This window comes from Stylophora pistillata, chromosome 9, assembly GCF_964205215.1.
Source record: "Stylophora pistillata chromosome 9, jaStyPist1.2, whole genome shotgun sequence".
NCBI classification, from domain to species: domain Eukaryota; kingdom Metazoa; phylum Cnidaria; class Anthozoa; order Scleractinia; family Pocilloporidae; genus Stylophora; species Stylophora pistillata.
The window spans coordinates 28,891,961-28,911,960 of record NC_142527.1 but is presented as its reverse complement, the minus strand read 5'-3'; the positions used below and the strand labels follow the sequence as shown (position 1 = coordinate 28,911,960).

The window sequence follows — 20,000 nt, the reverse complement described above, 5'->3', positions numbered from 1 at the left end:
AACATATGCTTGTTTTAGCGCACGCAAAATTGTTCCTTTTCAGTTTCACCATAAACACCTATGAGTTTGATTCAACATCGTACCATACTTTTTCCTTGTTGATAATTCATTCTCAAGCCTGTTACGTGAGGTCTTTTAGGTATGTTGATAGTTGCAAGGGCAGACTCCTTGCGTTTCCCTTGCCGCATTTACGCCATAGACCCAAAGAACGGTTTTTGGTCGCAAAGGAGGGTGATCGGTAAAAAGAGAGAGCTGAGCATAGACTGCGGCGAGAGCTGATTCCCGATTTTAACTCAAGTTTATGATTGCCAAAGTATGCAAATTTGCCGTCCAATTCTCCCAAAACCGCTGAGCTGGTCGGCCACTAGAATTTAGATAATTACTGACAAGAACACTGTTTAATTTTAAATTCTCCGGAATCACTAATTAACCGTGAAGTGAATGATGTTAGTTAGAGAAAAAGTTTTGAGCGTATGATAGAAAGGGTTCGGTTGTTTAGTGTATATGTTAAATTTAATGGTTATCTGTCCTTTAAACCTTACACAACTATCATTTAGCCAATCACCGCGAGCACATTTCTTCTTTTAGTAAATGAAAGTAGCAAGACTGGAATTTCTGCCCAATGAAGCTCTTGGGTTTCTAATGTAAATAACATAAATATAAAATAACTCGTTCTCTGTCATAAATGACATTGATACCACGTTATGTTCGTATAACAGACACTTTATTACAGGCAGTAGAGAATTTAAAATGAAATTTGAAATACATTACTGAAAAACGAAATCGAATTGAGCGAATTGCACGTAATCGGTCGTGCGAACCACTAGAAAAGAAAACAACAACGACAACAACAACAAAAACCAAAACAATAAAAACAAAATTCAGGCGCCGCATTAGATCATCAAACGGCGCCTATTTTCCTCTTCATTTCCACTGCAAGCATTGTGCGGCACAAAGTAACAAAGAACAGTTAAATTTTCGAGTTTGAATTGAGAGTTTGTTATTTTGTTTGTTTTGTTCTAGTTTAAGTTTTTCTTTGAGTTTTCACCGCAATTTTGTTTTCAAAAATTGGCATGCATCTTTTCTACCTAAGAGGAAGACCGGAAATGTTTCTATTGCGTTGAAGATAGATTACTTTCAACAGCAAAATCGAAACTCGCTGCTTGTGCTCCAAAGAATAACAGGGTTTATCATATGCTTGATATAATAAGCGAAAAGAGAAATTACGTCGGTATACCAGTAAAACAGGTTTTCCTCCATCGCGTCGTCACCTTCGAATTCTCTTATCAGCATCAAAACACCGCGAGGAATTGAACAGCACTGGAAAACTGCCACAAGAGACACTAATACTTTGACCAGGCGAATCTTTTTCTTGCTTCTTTCAAGAATATCCTTCCTGATAGAGTTCTCCCTGGTGAGTCGATCCAGTTCACGGTTGGCGACCAGAAACACGTTTACGTAACACCATGACTGGATAAACAAAGGTACTGCGATGAACACTGTTACGAGGTAAAATTCGTACACGCGGCGGACTTCGTCGGAAGGGAACTCCGGAGTGCAGTAAACTTTCCCGTCGGGTTCTTGATAGAGATCAAGCATAACAGCTTGAGGCAAGGCCGCGCTTATGTAGCAGCCTAACCAAATAACAGCTACCGTGATCTTTGCCATCTTCCAGCTCATTCGCTCTCTAAACGGCTGCACGATTGCACGGTATCTCTCTAGAGCAATGGCGGTGTGTGTCATTACTGAAACGCTGACGAAAAGTTCTTGGATGGAGGCAAGAAAATTGCACATGAAATTGCCAAAAGGCCAACCGATGTAATTCTCTATAATGCGCTGAGGAGCTGCAATGAGAGCCATACCAAGGTCGGCTACAGCGATGCTGAGGATCAAAGAATAACATGGGGCTCTCAACTGCTGGCGGCCGATCACTGCGATCACGATCAGTAAGTTCCCTGGAAAACCAGTGGCTATTACAAACGAAAAGAGTACCGTCGTTAATACCGCCGGCTGGTCTTCGGTATTTGTTGAGTTACTGTCGGGTAAAGAAGAGTTCACATCCATGCTGGAATCGTTGGCGTTTGGAACACCGGAACAACAAGGCGGCCTTTTTTCGGCGCGCCCTTCTTCAATGCTCGAAGACGGAAAGCTTTACGTTTTCGTGGGGGAAACTATTCACAACGGTGTCGTCAACTCATCAACAAATGATTGAATAGAAACCGATTGAAATCGATCTTTTAAATGCGTAAATACATTGTAATTTTACGATAAACGACTTCCGAGATTTTGCGGTGGGTTTTTTTGGTGGTGATAGTCTATTTTCTTGCCAACGATAAATAAGTTAGTTAGGCGCTTTATCAAGCGCACCGAAATCGTCAAATTTTTCAAAAATCAATGTCAGTATGTTGGAAAAATGTAATAATTTCATATTCCAAACAGTAGATCTACTGGTTCATGAAATTGAAAAAGAAAATAAGTCGGCAGAATAATTACTCGGCGAGATCATTGTTATTGTAAGGGAACAATTACTGGGTGATTTGCCTAAAAGCTTTTTCCGTGACTTCCATTGTTTTGAAAGCAGGAGGCTGTTTACTGGGCGAACCGTTGTGGCAGAGATCTCACCGTTGCTAGCGAAAAACAACAACGCAGACCATTAGGCTATTACTGGCTTGGAGACTGACAAAAAAACAAATGGATGTATGCTCCTAGTGATCGATAAGCGCAATGAAGCTTTACAGCAGCAAAAATAATCGTAATAAGTTTTAGGTACCTTTTCTCATATGATCCACTTCAAAAAGGTTGAACACCGTAAGCCTTGAAAATAGATTACAGAAATGGTAAAATTAAATTTCCATCTCGATCACGCACAGAAAATCATTCATTACAATTTTAGGCTGTGGACATTCATTCATGTGCCGCGAATCCCAGCAGGTTGTCATTTTAACCCGCTTGATTTTGTTTTTGCAATAAAGCAATCAGTTTGTTTAAAATTTAATTTAACAAGCGGTACCATTTGATTTAAGTTACTCCTCATAGCCGATGACAGAAGTTTAGAATTTGAACTGCGACCCCAAACTCTAGGATTTGTTGCTAAGAACGAAAGATCAAATCCAGCTTTAAATTAATTTTGATCGAAATTGAAAACGAACTATTGCTAAGCTGTTAGGTAAAGCTAAGTCATAAAACCTAATGTACTTAGTTCCGTCATACGCATGAAATAATACTTTTTCTTTCATCAGTTCGTTGCGTGTGAATGTTAAGTATCGATAACTAAAGAATATATTTTGAAATCGTTAGATATAATCATAAAATTGTTATGAAAGGTTTTTGCGCACGTATGCGTATATTAAAAACCTTCCGACTTTGATCTTTTTTTGTCCTCTTCAAAGTACACAGCAAATTAGATCTAGGTATTTTTTATTTATTTTGAATCCACTGCATGTACATTTTCAATTATTTCCCAATGACTATGAATGACGGAGCAGTCGCTCAGACTCCCTGTGCCTTCGGTGTGCTTCTTACCGGATCAAAACACTGACGCAGGAAATTGTTTTAGGACTAAACAAAACAAGAATATAGAAATAATAAAATGACAGCTGAGGTGTTCTTTCTTCGAAACTGAATGAGTCGCAAATTTCACATCAGCACGGAACTATTGTGCATTTGAATTTCTTCGGTAAGGTTGAAAAAATTCCTGTTTTTTGCGGATGATTTTGATGTACATTTGTGCTTAAAAAAAAAAAAAAACGGATCAAAGGCTCTTGTTTATATAAGGAAATTCAAATTTCCTAAAATAGATGTAAAATGGTTGATAGGTCCCAAGGAAGTATCCTAATTCAAAAGATTCAATTTTGTTTTGCTGCCTTTGTTTGCAAACACGTTTATAGCCAGTTCTCTATCAGAATTAGCCGTGCTTTTAACCTATTTACCAGTATCATGACAAAAGTGATTCACGTCTGTGGAAAACATATACCTAGATTAACGCACGGGCACGAATGTTATAAAGCATCAGCGCACATGTCATCACAGCACACGGAGCGAGTCACAAATTCACAAATATGCGCATATTTATTAAGCAAAACAAATTTAGATACGGCAACTAATTTGTTTCAAGGAGTGAGCTATATGACACATACAAATCCACTACAAGGCGAAGAAAGGAAACAGGTTTATCAGCTAGAGACCCTATGCACCAAATTCTTCGATATTTTAAAGGAAATGTAAAACACCTGAAAGAGAGAATTAAGAAAATGAAATACTAAGAGTTTAATGGTTGACCTTTGCATCTAACACCAGGTTTCCCCAAACCACTGGTCCGATTTCAACTTGGTCCTTTCTCGTTACTCAGTAAAATTATTCCCACCCCGATAACCTTTCATTAATTTTTCGGTCTACTTTTAAATAATATATATATGTATATATTTAGATATAGCTCTTTGGCATACAATGCTCTGCTTTCATGTCCAAATTGAGCACTGTGGGATGAGTCATCACCGCTAGCATTGTACATAGCTCGCTAGGCTCTTCTAGTTTGAGCACTCTGGCATGGCTTAGACGATACCACAAGTGTGGGATCGTTTGGGGATCCATATCGGTTCTCCTCCATCCTGGTGAGGCCCAGAAGGCCGAAACAGTACTGTCTGCACTTATATATATATTTCTATTTTTAGTTGCTTTTCCTGTGATTTTCCAAGAGTGATGGGTTGGTAATCAGTCGAAACCGCATCGCTTTAAGTGCAATTTTACCTCGGGGTTGTCGGTGCAGCTTTGGGTTGTAAAAATATCACATGTACAGTGGTGGTAACCGATATTGAAAATAGAATCCCCGCCATGCAGTCGGCAAAGACAAAATCAAACAACCAAAATATAAATTGATAAAATTGCTGTAAGTGTTTTTGATTGCGACATGACTTGGTATACCTTCTTTCCTCATAGACCCTCAACGCAAGAGACAATAACCATTATTCTAGCGAAAAAGGCGGAAAACAAACCAAATGTTATGTTTTTAACTTTTTTTTCTCTAATTTTTCTTTTATGTATGTTTATTTCCTTATATTCAGTGTAACGAGCATTTACGATTTTGATAACGGAGATTTCGGCAACACAATTTTAGAATAAAAATCACAAGACCTTTCAGTTGATGAAGACTAGCAGTGATAGCCGAAACTTGGCGATCCAGATCATAAGTGACTTTATTACACGACTCGGGCAGTCAGAGGGCCAATAACTAAAATCAACCAATCAAAATGCTCTATTGCCGGTCAATATTCTCTCAGTATTGGACCGGGCACTGTCCCGAATGGTCCCGGATGATGCCGCACTTGTGTCCCTTTGAACTTCAGTCGTATAATAAATCTCTTATTAACCAAGCTTGCTCGGGACCGTACTGGAAGAATATCGGCCCTCGGTCTTTTTTGTACGGACCTCGCTGCGCTCGGTCCGCACTGCCAAGACCTCGGGCCGATATTCTCCCAGTGCGGCCCTCGTGCTTGGTTAATAATACTGGTCGTGAGACAAGCGATAATACTGTATTATTAAGATATGAATTTTCATGTTCGAGTCGCAAGAACTAACATCCTACAAGCTCGCTGCGTCCCTTGTGCGATCATCTCAGTGTTATTCGTGCCACGAGAACAGAAAATTAATATCGTTAAGCAAACGTGTAAGTTTCTTTTTATCATATGGACAATAAATATACATGTTAGAGATTGAAAAGCTGGCTTTAATACAAATACTGGGTATCAATGGGAACAAGATACCTAGTGCCCAACTTAAAAAAGGTTTACATGTATCACCATCGGTTAATTAGGCAAGAATACATGTGAACTCGTTTTATAAGGTAATGAAAATTCGCTCCCTGAATCTAACTTGATTCATATGAAAGCTTTATTTTCCGTTCTACGAACCTTTAAAGGCTCTTCAGAACAAACAGAACAAATGCAGTAAATGGTTTGAACCCGGGGGTAACATGTGAAGGTGTAGTCTGATCGTCCGGGTGAGTGTAGTCCTGAGAAGGACTGTTGTCGGTGGTAGTGGCTGACGTTTCGACAACCTGTGCGGAAGTCATCATCAGAGTCAAGTGAATGATTGTTGTCAGTAGAATGTTCTTATTCCAGTTCGAACTGGAATAAGAACTGGAATAAGAACTGGAATAAGAACATTCTACTGACTACAATCATTCACTTGACTCTGATGATGACTTCCGCACAGGTCGTCGAAACGTGAGTCACTACCACCAACAACAGTCCTTCTCAGGACTACACTCACGCGGACGATCAGACTACACCTTCACATGTTACCCCCGGGTTCAAACCATTTACTGCATTACGTTCACTTGGACGACAGAGCGAAAGACTTGCGAACGACTACATCACCTACGCAAGCACTGTCAGGCGAATACGACAACAACTCTGGTTCAATCACCGCTGTAAAGATCACGGCCTTGTTCCGGCCGGGCTCAAACTTAAGTCCCCGTTGAACACACAGGAGGCTATCCAGATCGTCAAAGCCACCTGCAGACGACTGGTCAAAGCGCGGATAAATGATTGCCACAGAAGACTCAAACGCCACAGAAACAAACTACGACAAGTACACGACCAACTGAAACAGCTGATACCAACTGACCTACTTGACACCGTTACGACAATTGCCGACAAACGAGCCAACAAGACGACTGAACGCGCCCGCACTGGACATCAACAAAAATTGACACGACTGCTACGCGACAAAGAAAAGAGACGAAGCGAACCGGACGACAACTGGGTAAGTAACATTTCTTCTCGTTCCTTAGACAAGACTGAAACTCAGGTACTATCATACGGACTAAAACACTCAGTAACACCTAAACGCATACCGACCGAGGCTATTGTATCTAGTGTTGAGGCGGCCCTGTCTCGGCAACGAGAGCTATCTGAGCCGACCAAGGATAACATCAGAAGCAGAATTGCCTCCACTATACAATCAACGTCACTAAATGACAGCAACTTGACTAAAGACGAACAACGCGCACTGAAACGACTGAGAAACGACGAGAACATAGTCATCCTACCAGCCGACAAAGGAAGAGTTACTGTTGTTATGGACAAAACTGACAATCACGACAAAATGGACGCACTAGTTAACGACAAACGAACCTACGAAGAACTCAAACGTGACCCAACTCCTGCACTTCAACGTAAACTCAACAGTAAACTACTGACACTCAAGAAAACGAACGCCTTTGACACCCAACGGTACTATCGACTGAGGTGCTCGGTACCACAGCCACCGAAACTCTACGGTTTGCCGAAACTACACAAACCTGGTTTCCCGATGCGACCTATTGTTTCTTTCTGTGGCTCTCCCACATACCAACTATCCAAGTACCTGACGACAATACTACAACCGCTAACCGACAAATCCAGACATAAACTACAATCCACTGAAGACTTCATTAACGCTACCAAGACTGTTCAGATACCTGACGACTACAAACTAGTGTCATTTGATGTGAAATCACTGTTCACAAGTATTCCACTTCAATTGGCATTACAATGCACTGAGACTGCAATCCGACAATCTACCGACCCACTACCGCTACCGACAGACGACATTATGGACTTGCTAAACATTTGCCTAACGTCTACTTACTTTCAGTACAACGGTAAACACTACAAACAGTTACACGGCACTGCCATGGGGTCTCCAGTTTCTGTTGTTATAGCAGAAATTGTGATGCAGAACATCGAGGAACGCGCCCTTTCGACTTGCCGACAAACGATACCGTTTTGGTTACGTTACGTTGACGACACCTTCACCGCCGTTCGACACGACGAAATTGACGCATTCCACCGCCACCTTAACGAACAAAACACTGACATACAGTTTACCAGAGAAGTCGAAGAAAATGACAAACTTCCTTTTCTAGACTGCCTGGTAAGCCACAACGACAACTCATTACAGACGACAGTTTATAGGAAACCGACACACACCGACAGATTACTAGACGAGTTATCCTACAACCCTACATCACACAAAGCCACAACTATCAGAACTCTAACACGACGCGCACAACTAGTATGCGACTCGACAGACAGCTTATCCGACGAGAACAAATACCTTCACCGTGTTTTTACGAAGAACAACTACAACAACGACTTCATCCGACGAAACACTCACCCACCCACTACCACTACCGAAACAAACGACACCGCAACCCCTTCGACTACAGCAACCATACCGTACATAAAAGGCATGTCTGAAAACATCTCGCGCATCTTACTACCCTTCAATATCCGCGTCGCCCACAAACCCATCACCACACTACGTCAGTTACTAACCAACGTTAAAGACAAAGACGAACCGAGGAACAGAAAGGGAACGATTTATAAGATCAATTGTTCCGACTGCCAAGCCTCCTACATCGGTGAGACTGGCAGAAACCTCACAACAAGACTGACTGAACACAGACGGGCGACGAGGAAAGGTGATGTCAGCAATCACATTGCTGAACACCATCGACTTACCAACCACAACATTGACTGGGACTCTCTGCGCAATGCCTAACCTACAGCACTGACTATTTTCAACGACTGACTCTGGAAAGCTGGTTTACTAACTTAGAACAGACTCTCCTAAACAGATGTCAACAACTACCCGCTCCATACAAACGACTCATTCACGACATAAACATCACAAACGACCGAAAAAGAACGACCTAACTTTACCGACAGATCGAAACAGACCAATCACGACCGACTTACGTCACTTGAGTCTTACAGCCAATAACATAACGGCAAAACCAACCGATCATTCCACACGAACTGGAATAAGAACATTCTACTGACAACAATCATTCACTTGACTCTGATGATGACTTCCGCACAGGTTGTCGAAACGTCAGTCACTACCACCGACAACAGTCCTTCTCAGGACTACACTCACCCGGACGATCAGACTACACCTTCACAAACAGAACAAAAATTTACCTTTCTCTCGTCGCAACTTTCGAGAAATTCCTTGAAAATGTTTAGATCATACAGCGTTTCAGTTTTGGTACTATCTTTCCTTATGAGTTCATCAAGAAATGAGGGAGTTAGTTGTTTGTATGACTGTGAATCACTTTCTCGGGAACCTCTCCGGTAACTGTTTCTCAAAGAGAGGGGAAAAAAAAGCTCAAGTGAAACTCAATAAACGACCGAAAGTGCTCTTACATGGTTGGAATAAACTTTTAAAACGAACAAATAGTTTTAACGATTCACTGATAAATTTTATCATGAATATCTTACTTTTCTCAATTTCCTGCCACTTTAGATCACAATCATTGTAATTTCCTGTCAGCTCGTAGATAATTCCTTAATTTCAAACCAAAGGGGGTTCATTTTAGTTACCATAAATGTGCAGTTCCACGCATCTTGTCGGTAATGCATCTTGGTGAAAGTTCAAAGTTGGTCAGTTTGCGGCCAATTATTTATTTTAGTCCATCAATATGTAGCAAATTTTATTTGCTGTCAACCTGAAGATGCATTTGAAATCGTGTTCTCTCCTTTTCTTTGCTAGTGACTGAGCGACCGCACTTTGAGCGTTCAAAGCAGTCCTTTCGGAGAGTGCAAATTCTCGAAAATGGCCGGTTTCAGTTTGAGCAATAAACTTTTTAACGGCCGGAAACTGTCATATCAGGGTTTAATTTTTGCTCATATTTCTCTTCTTAGATTAGATAACAGAGAGAATCTAGTTTATGATAACGGTTCACTGATCACTTTTATTTTAAGTCTAACATCCTGCCACTCCAGATATTTCCAACTAAATGTGTGAGCATGTTAGATGCGGTAACGTTAGTGTGCAACTGAAAGCATAAATTATCAACGGCAAAACTTAACCTCTATTCGATAAAATAGCTCAGTCTTCTGTAGTTTCTTGGCCCAAAAGCTCGCCAAAAATACATATTGGTAGCTGAGATATTCGGATTCTTTCGGAATACTTTGCCGTGTGGAAATTGGAAGGGCCTTGGAAAACATAGGCGCGAGTGACGGCTGGAATCTGGGCCACACAGTGTAAAATTAAGGCATTGGTTATATGCCTGTCGCTGAGTTACTCTTCAAGAAGATTGAATGAGAAGTGAAAAGTTTATCGGAGACAGTAAATTTATTCAATGATAAATAGATGAATAAACGAATAAATCAAATAAGCATTAAACAAGGTCGATGAGTGTTGAGTACTGTTTATGTTGGAATAGTTTATGTTTATAAATAGTTTTTAAACCGTTTGATTTAATACCTTTATAACTTAATTAATTTTTCACGACTACAGGTGAACTCCGGAGAAGAGAGAGAGAGAAAAATTCATAATGATAACGATAATAAGGATCGACTCATCTACTTGAGGTGAATTAGTTGAATTTTACATTTATATGATTCAAAACTTAGAATTATCCATGATTTAAACATATTGAAAAGACTTGGAGCAGAGAAAATGAAGTTTATCTTTAAAAGACGGATTAATACAGGGACTTGCAGTTGGAAATCCCTTCCACACATCGGCTTTGTTAGCTATAGGCAGCTCGTACAAAACATGCACTTCACAGCTGCTAGTAACTTTCCACGTATTCTTTTTTCATTTCCTTTGACTGAATCTGGTAAATGATTAAGGCTACGAACGCTGATTTGCTGCTTGTCTGTTGACTTAAAGAAGGCTTGAATAAAGAAGGAAATTCTAGTCTTTCCTAACATCCATAAATTACTAATAGCGTCTCAAACACTAATTACCTCCGAAGTTTATGAACCTACTGTATAGCGGTGCGTTTGGAAAATCAAACTGGAAAACCTTGATGAGGAAGACGTAGTTTAAACTTTTAGTGCCTTCAAGCTAAAACACTCACAAACGACTTAGGAAGAAACAAGCAAGGTTACTTGATAGACTGAATCGTGCTATCCGGGGAACGTTTTAAATTGTAATTGCTTTCTACCACAGGCTAAACCAAAGGATAAACTTTCACAGCCCTTTTTATAGAAGCTGACATTCATCTTCCTACCATACGGTCGGCGTAATTATCACTGCAAACGACGTAAGTACCTAACTAATTATAAGTTTAAGAACGATTTCAAAGTACTTTAATTGAACTGCTTTAAATAAATTATCAAATTTCTTACTCTTCGGAGTTGTTTGCAATTTAGAACAAAGTGTAAATATCAAAACTAATGATGTACCTGACAAAATTTATGCTCTTTTGTGCATTTGCGGTTCGGCCATTTAATGGGTTTTACCGCAGCTGTGTTTGTTTGTACAGCGGCGAAAACAAAACACAGTTTAAAAGATGTTAAATATTTTCCTTAGCAATTTTTTTTAAGACAACATTATTTTGCTATAAAGAGGTAAGACAAATTTTTCGCAATTTCCTCTAATATAACTTTTTCACATGATTTGCAAAGGCGTCCGTTTTGTATGTAGATCGGCGGAAGTTTCTTGCACCAGAAAATCTGTTATTGAGTCGTTAGTCGAACTTGTTTTTTCGTTTAAATGGCGATAGCTTTCTCAACGCAGTTAAATTTTTTTCCTACATTGGCATCTGATTGCGATTTTAACGCATGGTTAAATCGTTGCCATGAGCAACATTATCCGGGCTAACGTTTAAAACTGATTAATATTCTTGCGCATAGATGTCACCTACTGTTGTGACATAAAACGTCCGCTTAGTGGGGTTCCGGGGAATAAATTTTGAATATTACTGATCGAACGCAAAATCACTATTAGAAAACAGTAATTCCTCATTTAAGGATCGTGTTTCATACCAGGTGAAGATTAGTTTGAGCTTCAGTTACTCATAATTATTTTAAGTTGATGTAAGTACACTTTTACTTTTGTTTTAAGGCAGGACATTTTGGTAAACAAAATGGAATACTGAATTAGTTATAAGCAGAAGTCATTGAAAGCTTGAAGGAAGCGACCTAATCGTTTAAATAATAAATGGCATCTTCCCCTTTAAACAACTTCAGCACCGAAGTTTCGCTTCTAAATCGAACCATGGAGCACCAAGGAAATTTTAGCAGTGGACAAGGACATGAAGATGAACTCTTCGACCCTCTGTCATACAAAATTATGGTCATCACGTTCTTTTCTGTGATCTTCGCATTCGGTTTTCTCGGTAACGTGTCAGTGCTTGGAACGATTTTAAAATTGAAACAATTAAGAAATCCTTGTGGTTTTTTAATTGGCACTATCGCTTTGGCGGACTTGGGCGTTGCCCTTGTAGCTGCTCCATTAAGAATTGCTGACCTCTACCTTAAGGGATGGCCATTTGGAGGTGCGCTTTGTAGACTTATTGTCCCACTTCAAGATGTGTTGGTGTGCGTTTCGGTGGTTACCCATTCGACGATCGCTTGGGAGAGGTACAGAGCCACTGTAACTCCGTTCAAGCCCCGGCTCTCAGCAACGAGGATTAAATTTGTCATCTTGGGAATATGGGTGTCTTGCTACATTTTTAGCGGACTGCCATTGGTGATTCCGCTGAAGTTACTGCCCTTTAATGGAGCTCTACATTGCCTCCCCGCTTGGTCCGACCTCTACCGCAGGATATACGAAATATATCTAGTGCTGGTATTTATCGTAGCTCAGCTTATCATCCAGAGCTATGCTTATGTGAGCATCATCCGGACTCTCAAGACAAAGAGCGATGTAATTGAGATGGTTGAAAAAGATCGAAAAATATCAACGGCTTCAGGCGCCTCGATTCCGTTTAACTCAGGCGCCCCGTGCACCGCAATGGTCGTTCGGATGAAACGGAAGCGAAAGCTGGTGAAAATGCTTTTGGTTTTGGTGACAGGTTTTCAGATTTGTCACCTTCCGCGCGGAGTTACGATGTTGTATCGAGAATTCGCTGATCCTGTACTTATCACTCCTGCTTTTAATTACATTGATCTCGTAGCTTTGGCTCTTTACTATCTCAAACACGTCATAAATCCATTGATTTTGTTCACGATGAGTGAAGACTTCAGAAGTGGAATGGAATTAATCTGTGGCTGTTATAACGAGAAAAAACGAAGCAAAAGTGACACCGAGTCGACAAAGCTTGTTACAACGCGTTTAGAAGACACGCCGGTACTCGAGCGAAGGGTTAACACTTTGGAAACAACAGTTTAGAATCAAACATTTTCGACGCAGTGTTAAAGACAAAACAAGATTGAATCGAATTAAGAGAAGTTCAATTCCTCTCTGGTTTAAAATAATGCAACAAACTTTTCGAAGAGAAAATAATTTCTACATGTTTCAAAGTTACGTAAAGCCAAATACAAAAGCCATATTCAGTTTGGTGTACAAAAATGTATTTAAATCTAACAAGAAGTTTGAGTAAAAAATTAATTAAGGGCTTGAAGGAAGTTTGTTTCGGTTCATGAATTGTGGGTGAATCAATTAAGTGCTCACCTGTTTGTTGAAAGCCGCCACAAAGCAGGGGTGGGAGGTGAATTAACAAAGAGTAATAAAGAGATGTGACATTGTTTACACTGTTATCTAAATTTCCGTTCGTGACAATTATCGGCACTGATTCACCATTGATAGAGGGTGGATCCGAAGTTCATTTGATTTTTGATGCTGTTTGTTGTTATTTGATGGCATTTGCATGACACAGTCGGGCAGAGTGAGGCAATTTTTTTACTTGTTATGCAAAAACCGCAGAAAGTTGGGATGGTGGGTTCGTCATGTTAAACAAATACAAAATTGGAAATCAAAAGAAAACCCAGAACTGATAAACTTTGCATTCGAAAAGTCTCAAGCCGTCCTCTTCCCTTGTTTTGTTTCCTTTTGCAAATTTTTTACTGACGTTTTTTGTGTGACAGTGGCTGTTTCTGGAATTTACCTTTGAGAATCTCGCGCGCCAGGAAAAAGCAGGGTGCTTGGGTAGCTAGGCTGATCCATTTGCGCATGCTTTTCGTTTCACTTATGTCCAGTCTTCTGTAGATATCGTTCGTGGAGTCTTGTCGAGTTCTTTCCTACTGTGCATTACCTGCGACAGTCGGAGGCGTCTAGGAAGTCGCACGACTTGCAGGTGGCCTGACAAGATGGTGCACATTGCATAAACACACAACGCTACCAAAATATCATACACAGAATGCTCGTTTGCTAAATTACCTCTATATGTCACATTACAACAAGTCGTAATTATGCTGAATCTGGGTCAGCTTTGACTGGTCACAGTGCATTATCCTCAATGCAGTAAACATGAAAGCATACCTCAGTATTAATAAATGATGATGCCGAACGATTTCGTTTTGTCTACAAAGCCTCAGGGCAATGGAGTTTTTTTTAGTTAGACTTTGAATCTTGCGAGTGCTTTTGACCTAGTTTGCAGGTCGTTTTTCTATCCTCCGGCTGTTTCGACCCCCAGAGCGAACCGCCGTAAATCAGCCTAGAAAGCCGCTCGCAAAATTCAAAGAAACAAATATAAGTCATGTAGAAACATTAAAATGTGATCGCAGAAATGGTCTCAATCGTTTCTACAATTAGTTTCATATATTGCAAAGATCCAGCCGATCATAGTGAAGCAGTCCTCATGCAAAAGGGTGCTAGGTTTCCCGTGGTTAAGTTTCCATCGTCAATCAAAGACACTGCATGGGACTACTTCTCAAAAGAGACGCAAATAAGACTTTAAAAGGATGAGAGATGAGCTTTAAATAACAAATGAAGTCTCTGCCTGTGAAACTCGGGTTACTGCAAGTTCACTCTGATGCCATACATGTGATCATAAAAAAAAACTCTTTTCTGTCAGCGCATAATGTTTAAAAAAAAAATGAATGAACTCTTTATTTCACGCACATCATTTTGCCATCTCCACCTGCAAACAGCAAAAGCTAGACGAGGCGGGCGGAGAGGTAAGGTTACAGCGGTCACAACAGATAATATAATAATTGTAAAGTAACTAACTAACTAACTAACTAACTAATAATAATTGTAAAGTAACTAAATAAAGTATCTGGATATATAAGAATTACTGAAAAACAAGCTAAGGTTACAAAATATATAGTCTTACAGAATAATATTACAATCAAATTTACTCCTAACAGAGCCTATCGATTATTAGTACATTGATTCAAGGATACAGAATTTGCCATTTTTTTGTAGAACAATGGGCACTTCAACATAATCGTCCTCTGATCCATTATCGAGAGCAAAAGGTCATGAAAATTTTCCTAAAAAGCTCCGTTGGAGAGTTGAGGAAATTCGTTAGGAATTGCGTTCCAAAGTTTAACTCCAAACCCGGAAAAAGAATCTTGATTTAGATTCAGTCTTGAAGTTTGAACATAGCAATTTCCAGACGAAGAAAACCTGGTCTCATGCTTGTGCTTTGAATTAGCTTTAGTAAAGAAGTCACAGATGTTAGACGGAGCATTCATGCAGGACACGTCAAACATTATAGAAGATACTTTTTCAGCATATAACATTTGTAAAGGTAGAATTTTTGAGGAAATAAATAAAGGCACAGCATGGGCTCTAGGTTCAGAAAAGTACATCAAACGAAGAACTCGTTTTTGAAGCACGAGAATTTTTTGTAAATGGGTTTTGGCAGATTGACCCCAAGCCGCCAAACCATATGTCAGATGAGGCAAGATCAGTGATTGATATATATTTGAAAGGGTTGTACGTGGGACGAAGTGCCTAAGACGGGCAACAACACCAGCAGTTCTGCTTATTTTTAACGCAACATTATTAATTTGAAATTTCCAACTTAAATTGCTGTCCAATAGGACGCCAAGATATTTAACATGGTCTTCGCACTGAAGCGTGGTAGGAATTTGAGTACAGTTATCGATCATTTTAATGTTAACCAAGTAGTTCAACTTATGTTGATATGGACGAAAGATAACATAGTTTGACTTTTCTTAAAAAAGTTTAATCACAGAAATGCATCTTATCGCGTTTTCCGTGCTCTATTGTTACCACTAATGACTGCAGAAGAATAAATTTGACAAATTAGAGCGCCCTAGTAACGACGGAATTTATCTGGAGACTGAAAAAGTTTTGTGAAGTGTTTACCCAGAGACTGAAGTTATTTTAATAAAAGGATTAATGCATTGTGTAATAGGATTTACATCTGAATTAAACCTGCCTCCACCTTAAGAAAACCACGACGGCGACTGCAACGAGAACGTTGAAAAAAAAAAGTCCTAAGTGGCAGAACAATGGCTCAGCACATGCATTTTAAAACTTAGTACATTTCTTAGCCGTCCTTTGCAAAACATCAACGTGAAATCACCAAAATGTGCGTTGTCTGCGAACCGAAACCACGATGGCAAATTATTTTAATTTCCATTTGGAACTCAACGCTACTATTATACGTTAAGTTGTGGTTGAGTTGTGGCGCCGTATGAGATGGTTAACACATGCAGCCATTTTCGAAATTCTAATTAAAAGTAAAAATTCATTTTTTAATCGACGTCATCCTTGGCGTTGCCATCCTGACTGCTTAAGGTCCTTATTATTATCGACAGACGACCTCTTTCATTCTTTTCACCTTGGGGTTTTACTTTCTAACTTTAAAGTGGTCAAATTTTGATTCCGGTATTAATTTACACCTTTAATTTCCGACCGCAACTGCCGCCCTATAAAAAAGTATTTTGAGGCAAAAAAAGGGAAACCAAAACCACGGAATAAAATTGAATCCGGCACTTAGCGGCAGCCATCACGAAACGAACATGTCAATCCACATGTGGCACAATGGATCTATGAAAATATTGTCTCGAGCTGTTTTGAAAGGACCTTAAACCATTGTTTGTTCGGTGAAAAAATGCTTCATTGTAATGGATAGTTTCACTTCTTCGTCAATTTTTTGCTTAATTAAGCCGATCAAGTATTCAAAGTGAACTTTAACCATTCATGAAAAAAAAAAAAAGAAAACGAAGAAAAAAAAATTGGACCATTGACGAAACGTTCGTGTCAGTCTTAAAACACCCATATGCAAAAGGTCACGAGCCTTTTAGATATCCTCTACCGCATGCAAAGATATCAACGGCAAAACATTTGAAGGCAGCTACAGCGTTGGAAGTCTCTGCTTGATGCAAAAAGAATAATCGGATTCAAGACGTGTTTTAAGTAAAATATAATAAGTGTCACAAGATCAGCGTATTTGAAACTGGTCCAGTCCAAGCTGTCTATGCCAAATTCATACCACATAAGCATCACCCCACGAGGAATATAACAAACTTGAAATGCAAACACCATAATCGCCAGAGTTTTGATAATACGCCGCCGCTTTTGGTTTTGTAGCGCGCGAGACAACGCATCTCTGTCAAGGGCACACATTGGCGTCAGTCTGTTTTGTAGTGCCTTCATGATCTTAAAGTACGCCATCGTTTGTATGACGAGGGGAACAGCAATGAAAAAAGCTACTAAGTATACTTGGTAGATAGGGCGATAGAGATCAAACGGCCACTGTGGATAACACCGATCCAAACCGTCGATTTCTTGAACCTTTAAAATGGGGGCTATCGGAAGCGCAGAAGTTACGTAGCACGCCGGCCATATAGCGAAGATAACAAGCTTGGTGTTTGAAACTGATAAACGCGTCTTTAAGGGTCGCACAATGGCACGGAACCTTTCCAGGGCAATAGTCGTGTGCGTGACAACTGATACAGTAACGAACATCTCGAGAATTGGAAGCAGGACGCTGCAGAGAAAGTTTCCAAACGGCCATCCCACGAACACTTCGATAATCCTCAGAGGCGCTCCTAAGGAAGCAACTGCCAGGTCACCTACAGCTATGTTCACGATAAGGAGATTGCAAGGTGTCCTCATTTCTGGCCGGCGATACACAGTGAAGACAATGATGGAGTTGAGCAGGACTCCGAAAAATATCACACCCGAAAAAAGAATAGCCAAGGCGGTCTTATAAGCTTGTTCGTACGAGTCCACGTCAAATCCAATGGTCGGTGTTGGCGAAGATTGCGTTGACGTGTCCATCAGAGATGAGGAGGAAATATTCCATGAGACGGTCGAGGTGGGTGTAGCCATCGTCTTCTTCGGGCTAAATTATTTCCAGTCCTGATTTATCTTTTTTTTTTTTATCTAGGGGTGAATGATTGCCAGTGAATTCCGCTATTAAGCTGATTTTCAGCGGTGGAACATTTCAACAAACAAACCTGATACTCTGCTTAGTGACACATGGCGGTATGATTCGCCGCAGCAAGTAGCAGTAAACCATACGACGAAAAATATCCTGTGTCATCATTATGATTCTATGTGAGCTAGTGTTAATTTTTTCATGAACACAAAATATGATAGGTCTTTTACATTCCATGAATACCGTCACTTCTCTTTTTAAAATTTTTCCAAGCCGGGGGGCGCCGTCCGTTTACTTAACGAAGTCATTTAGACTTGCCTTTCGGAGAAATTTGTAAAGCAAACGTGGCTGATCCTATTACAACCAAGTCTTTTAATTTCTGCAAACAATCCATGTTTTTGAAGGTTCGATGTTATAGTAAAGAGAGGTAACGATCATTTCCTTGCAACCAGAATTTGTAGTGCTTTAAGTAAATAAATAGCATACAAATGCCAAGCCTCCCCTCCCTCTTAAAAGTACACTCAAGACACCACTCCCCTCTTCAGAAAATTACAATATGCTAAGGTCAAGGGTAACTAAACATGCTTAAAAACTTCTCAACACCCTATGATGACACGAAATCAATGGACGCGTGTTCAATTTACTATCAGGGTCTAAATACGTACCAGCCAAAATTTATTTTCACTGCCACAATAATAAACAATGTAGAAAACCTAATTAACTCGGTTCTTGATGTGTATTTTTTGCATCAAAAGGTTTCTCCATGGCTATGTTCGTTCGGACCCGGAAATACCTTAAATTATACACGATTATAAAATAGTCTTTGTCAGCAAGTTGGATGCGGAAAATTTTTAGGCCACTCACAGAAAATGAGTGCAATCGGACAATAAAGGAGCAAACAAGAATGTTATCGGCAGAATTAATTCAGGTGAATAGAAAGACGCATAAAGGTCTCTATTCAACAAAAACATTACCAAAGGTCAAGATTCCTATCAGTGCTTAAATATAAACCTCGTAATCTTTCGTGTTTCTTGACAACGATGAATGTCGAGCCAGTTTTGGTGTTGACGTTCTAAGGCAGTAAAAGTGGTTTTTTCGGCCACGAAATCTAACCCAAACCAGCTCGCGCAGGAGTTGGATTCATGTCATTCAGCCTTTACTTTGTGTGTTCTTGTTCGATCGCCGCAGAGAAAAGATTAATCGGGGGGGACAAGTTACCCAGGCTCAAATCTTTTAGTCTGAGGTAACCTATGCATTTACGTAAAATGTAAACAGCAATTTTGACTGCATATTCAGAGCCAAATTTAAAAGAAGGAGGGAAAGAAGGAGAAGTCAAAAGAGCTGGGGATAATCTTAACAGTTTTAACTCAGGATCGTATTAGAGAAGAAAAAAAATAGAAAAACAATATCAGATAAGCTATGATTAGCCTTAATTTCGTATCAAGCCTGCTGTATTTTACTACCGCTAAGACTCGGGATAACAAGTCCAAAATTCCAAAACAAAATGACTACCCGACCCGGCTGACGCCTGCTAAGAATTCGTGATCATTTTCTCTGCGGGAAACTTATTAGCCGTGGCCATGCTGTAGTCCGCGTGTTTGGGGTTTCTTTTCTTTAATCAATCATATTTTTGATAATCATTCAAAAATGCTTCCATGGAATGTCACCGATAGTAGCCATGGGACGTAGAACTTGGCAGGATTGGAGTCAAAAGTAAAAAGCATTGATTAGCACTAATCCAATTTAAGTTCACTTGGTGAGCTAGTTAGAGCCTTTGTGGTGAATCCGATCCAAATGACATCCTTTTCGCTGACATTTGATCTAATTCTAAATAGTTAGAAGGTAAATGCCAAGAAATAACATCAGAAACCCAGACATAAAAATGCCAACAGGGCTGGGGCAGCCGAACCCGCCGTGAACAATAATAAAGAATGCCTTACAAGGCACGTACCACGGCAATTAGAAGACTTGGGGT

At 39.9% G+C, this 20,000-nt stretch overlaps 3 protein-coding genes across 4 annotated transcripts; 1 reads left to right on the top strand and 2 right to left on the bottom strand.

Moving 5' to 3' along the window:
* Positions 1–702: 702 nt before the first annotated feature.
* Positions 703–3,083, bottom strand: LOC111339218 (neuropeptide FF receptor 2-like). Of its 2 annotated transcripts, none has more exons than XM_088732212.1 (2): positions 2,771–3,083; positions 703–2,627 (listed from the first exon to the last, which is right to left on the bottom strand). In XM_088732212.1, exon 2 carries the CDS (start codon positions 2,062–2,064, stop codon positions 1,138–1,140), a length of 927 nt encoding a protein of 308 aa, XP_088588338.1. In that variant the 5' UTR covers positions 2,065–2,627; positions 2,771–3,083; the 3' UTR covers positions 703–1,137. The 2 variants fall into 2 exon arrangements, with proteins under 2 accessions (XP_088588338.1, XP_022801562.1); XM_022945827.2 differs by having other exon boundaries at positions 703–1,970.
* Positions 3,084–11,605: 8,522 nt separating this feature from the next.
* LOC111339230 (orexin receptor type 2) lies at positions 11,606–13,345 on the top strand. Its single transcript, XM_022945839.2, has 2 exons — positions 11,606–11,768; positions 11,845–13,345. Exon 2 carries the CDS (start codon positions 11,941–11,943, stop codon positions 13,111–13,113), a length of 1,173 nt encoding a protein of 390 aa, XP_022801574.1. The 5' UTR covers positions 11,606–11,768; positions 11,845–11,940; the 3' UTR covers positions 13,114–13,345.
* A 1,401-nt stretch (positions 13,346–14,746) lies between these two features.
* Positions 14,747–18,446, bottom strand: LOC111339412 (neuropeptide FF receptor 1). Its single transcript, XM_022946073.2, has one exon. The coding sequence runs from the start codon at positions 17,974–17,976 to the stop codon at positions 16,972–16,974; it is 1,005 nt and encodes a 334-aa protein (XP_022801808.1). The 5' UTR covers positions 17,977–18,446; the 3' UTR covers positions 14,747–16,971.
* Positions 18,447–20,000: the final 1,554 nt, after the last annotated feature.

Coding starts and splice junctions, on each gene's coding strand:
- LOC111339230 (XM_022945839.2), top strand. CDS start 11,941: ATGGCATCTTCCCCTTTAAACAACTTCAGCACCGAAGTTTCGCTTCTA.
- LOC111339218 (XM_088732212.1), bottom strand. CDS start 2,064: ATGGATGTGAACTCTTCTTTACCCGACAGTAACTCAACAAATACCGAA.
- LOC111339412 (XM_022946073.2), bottom strand. CDS start 17,976: ATGGCTACACCCACCTCGACCGTCTCATGGAATATTTCCTCCTCATCT.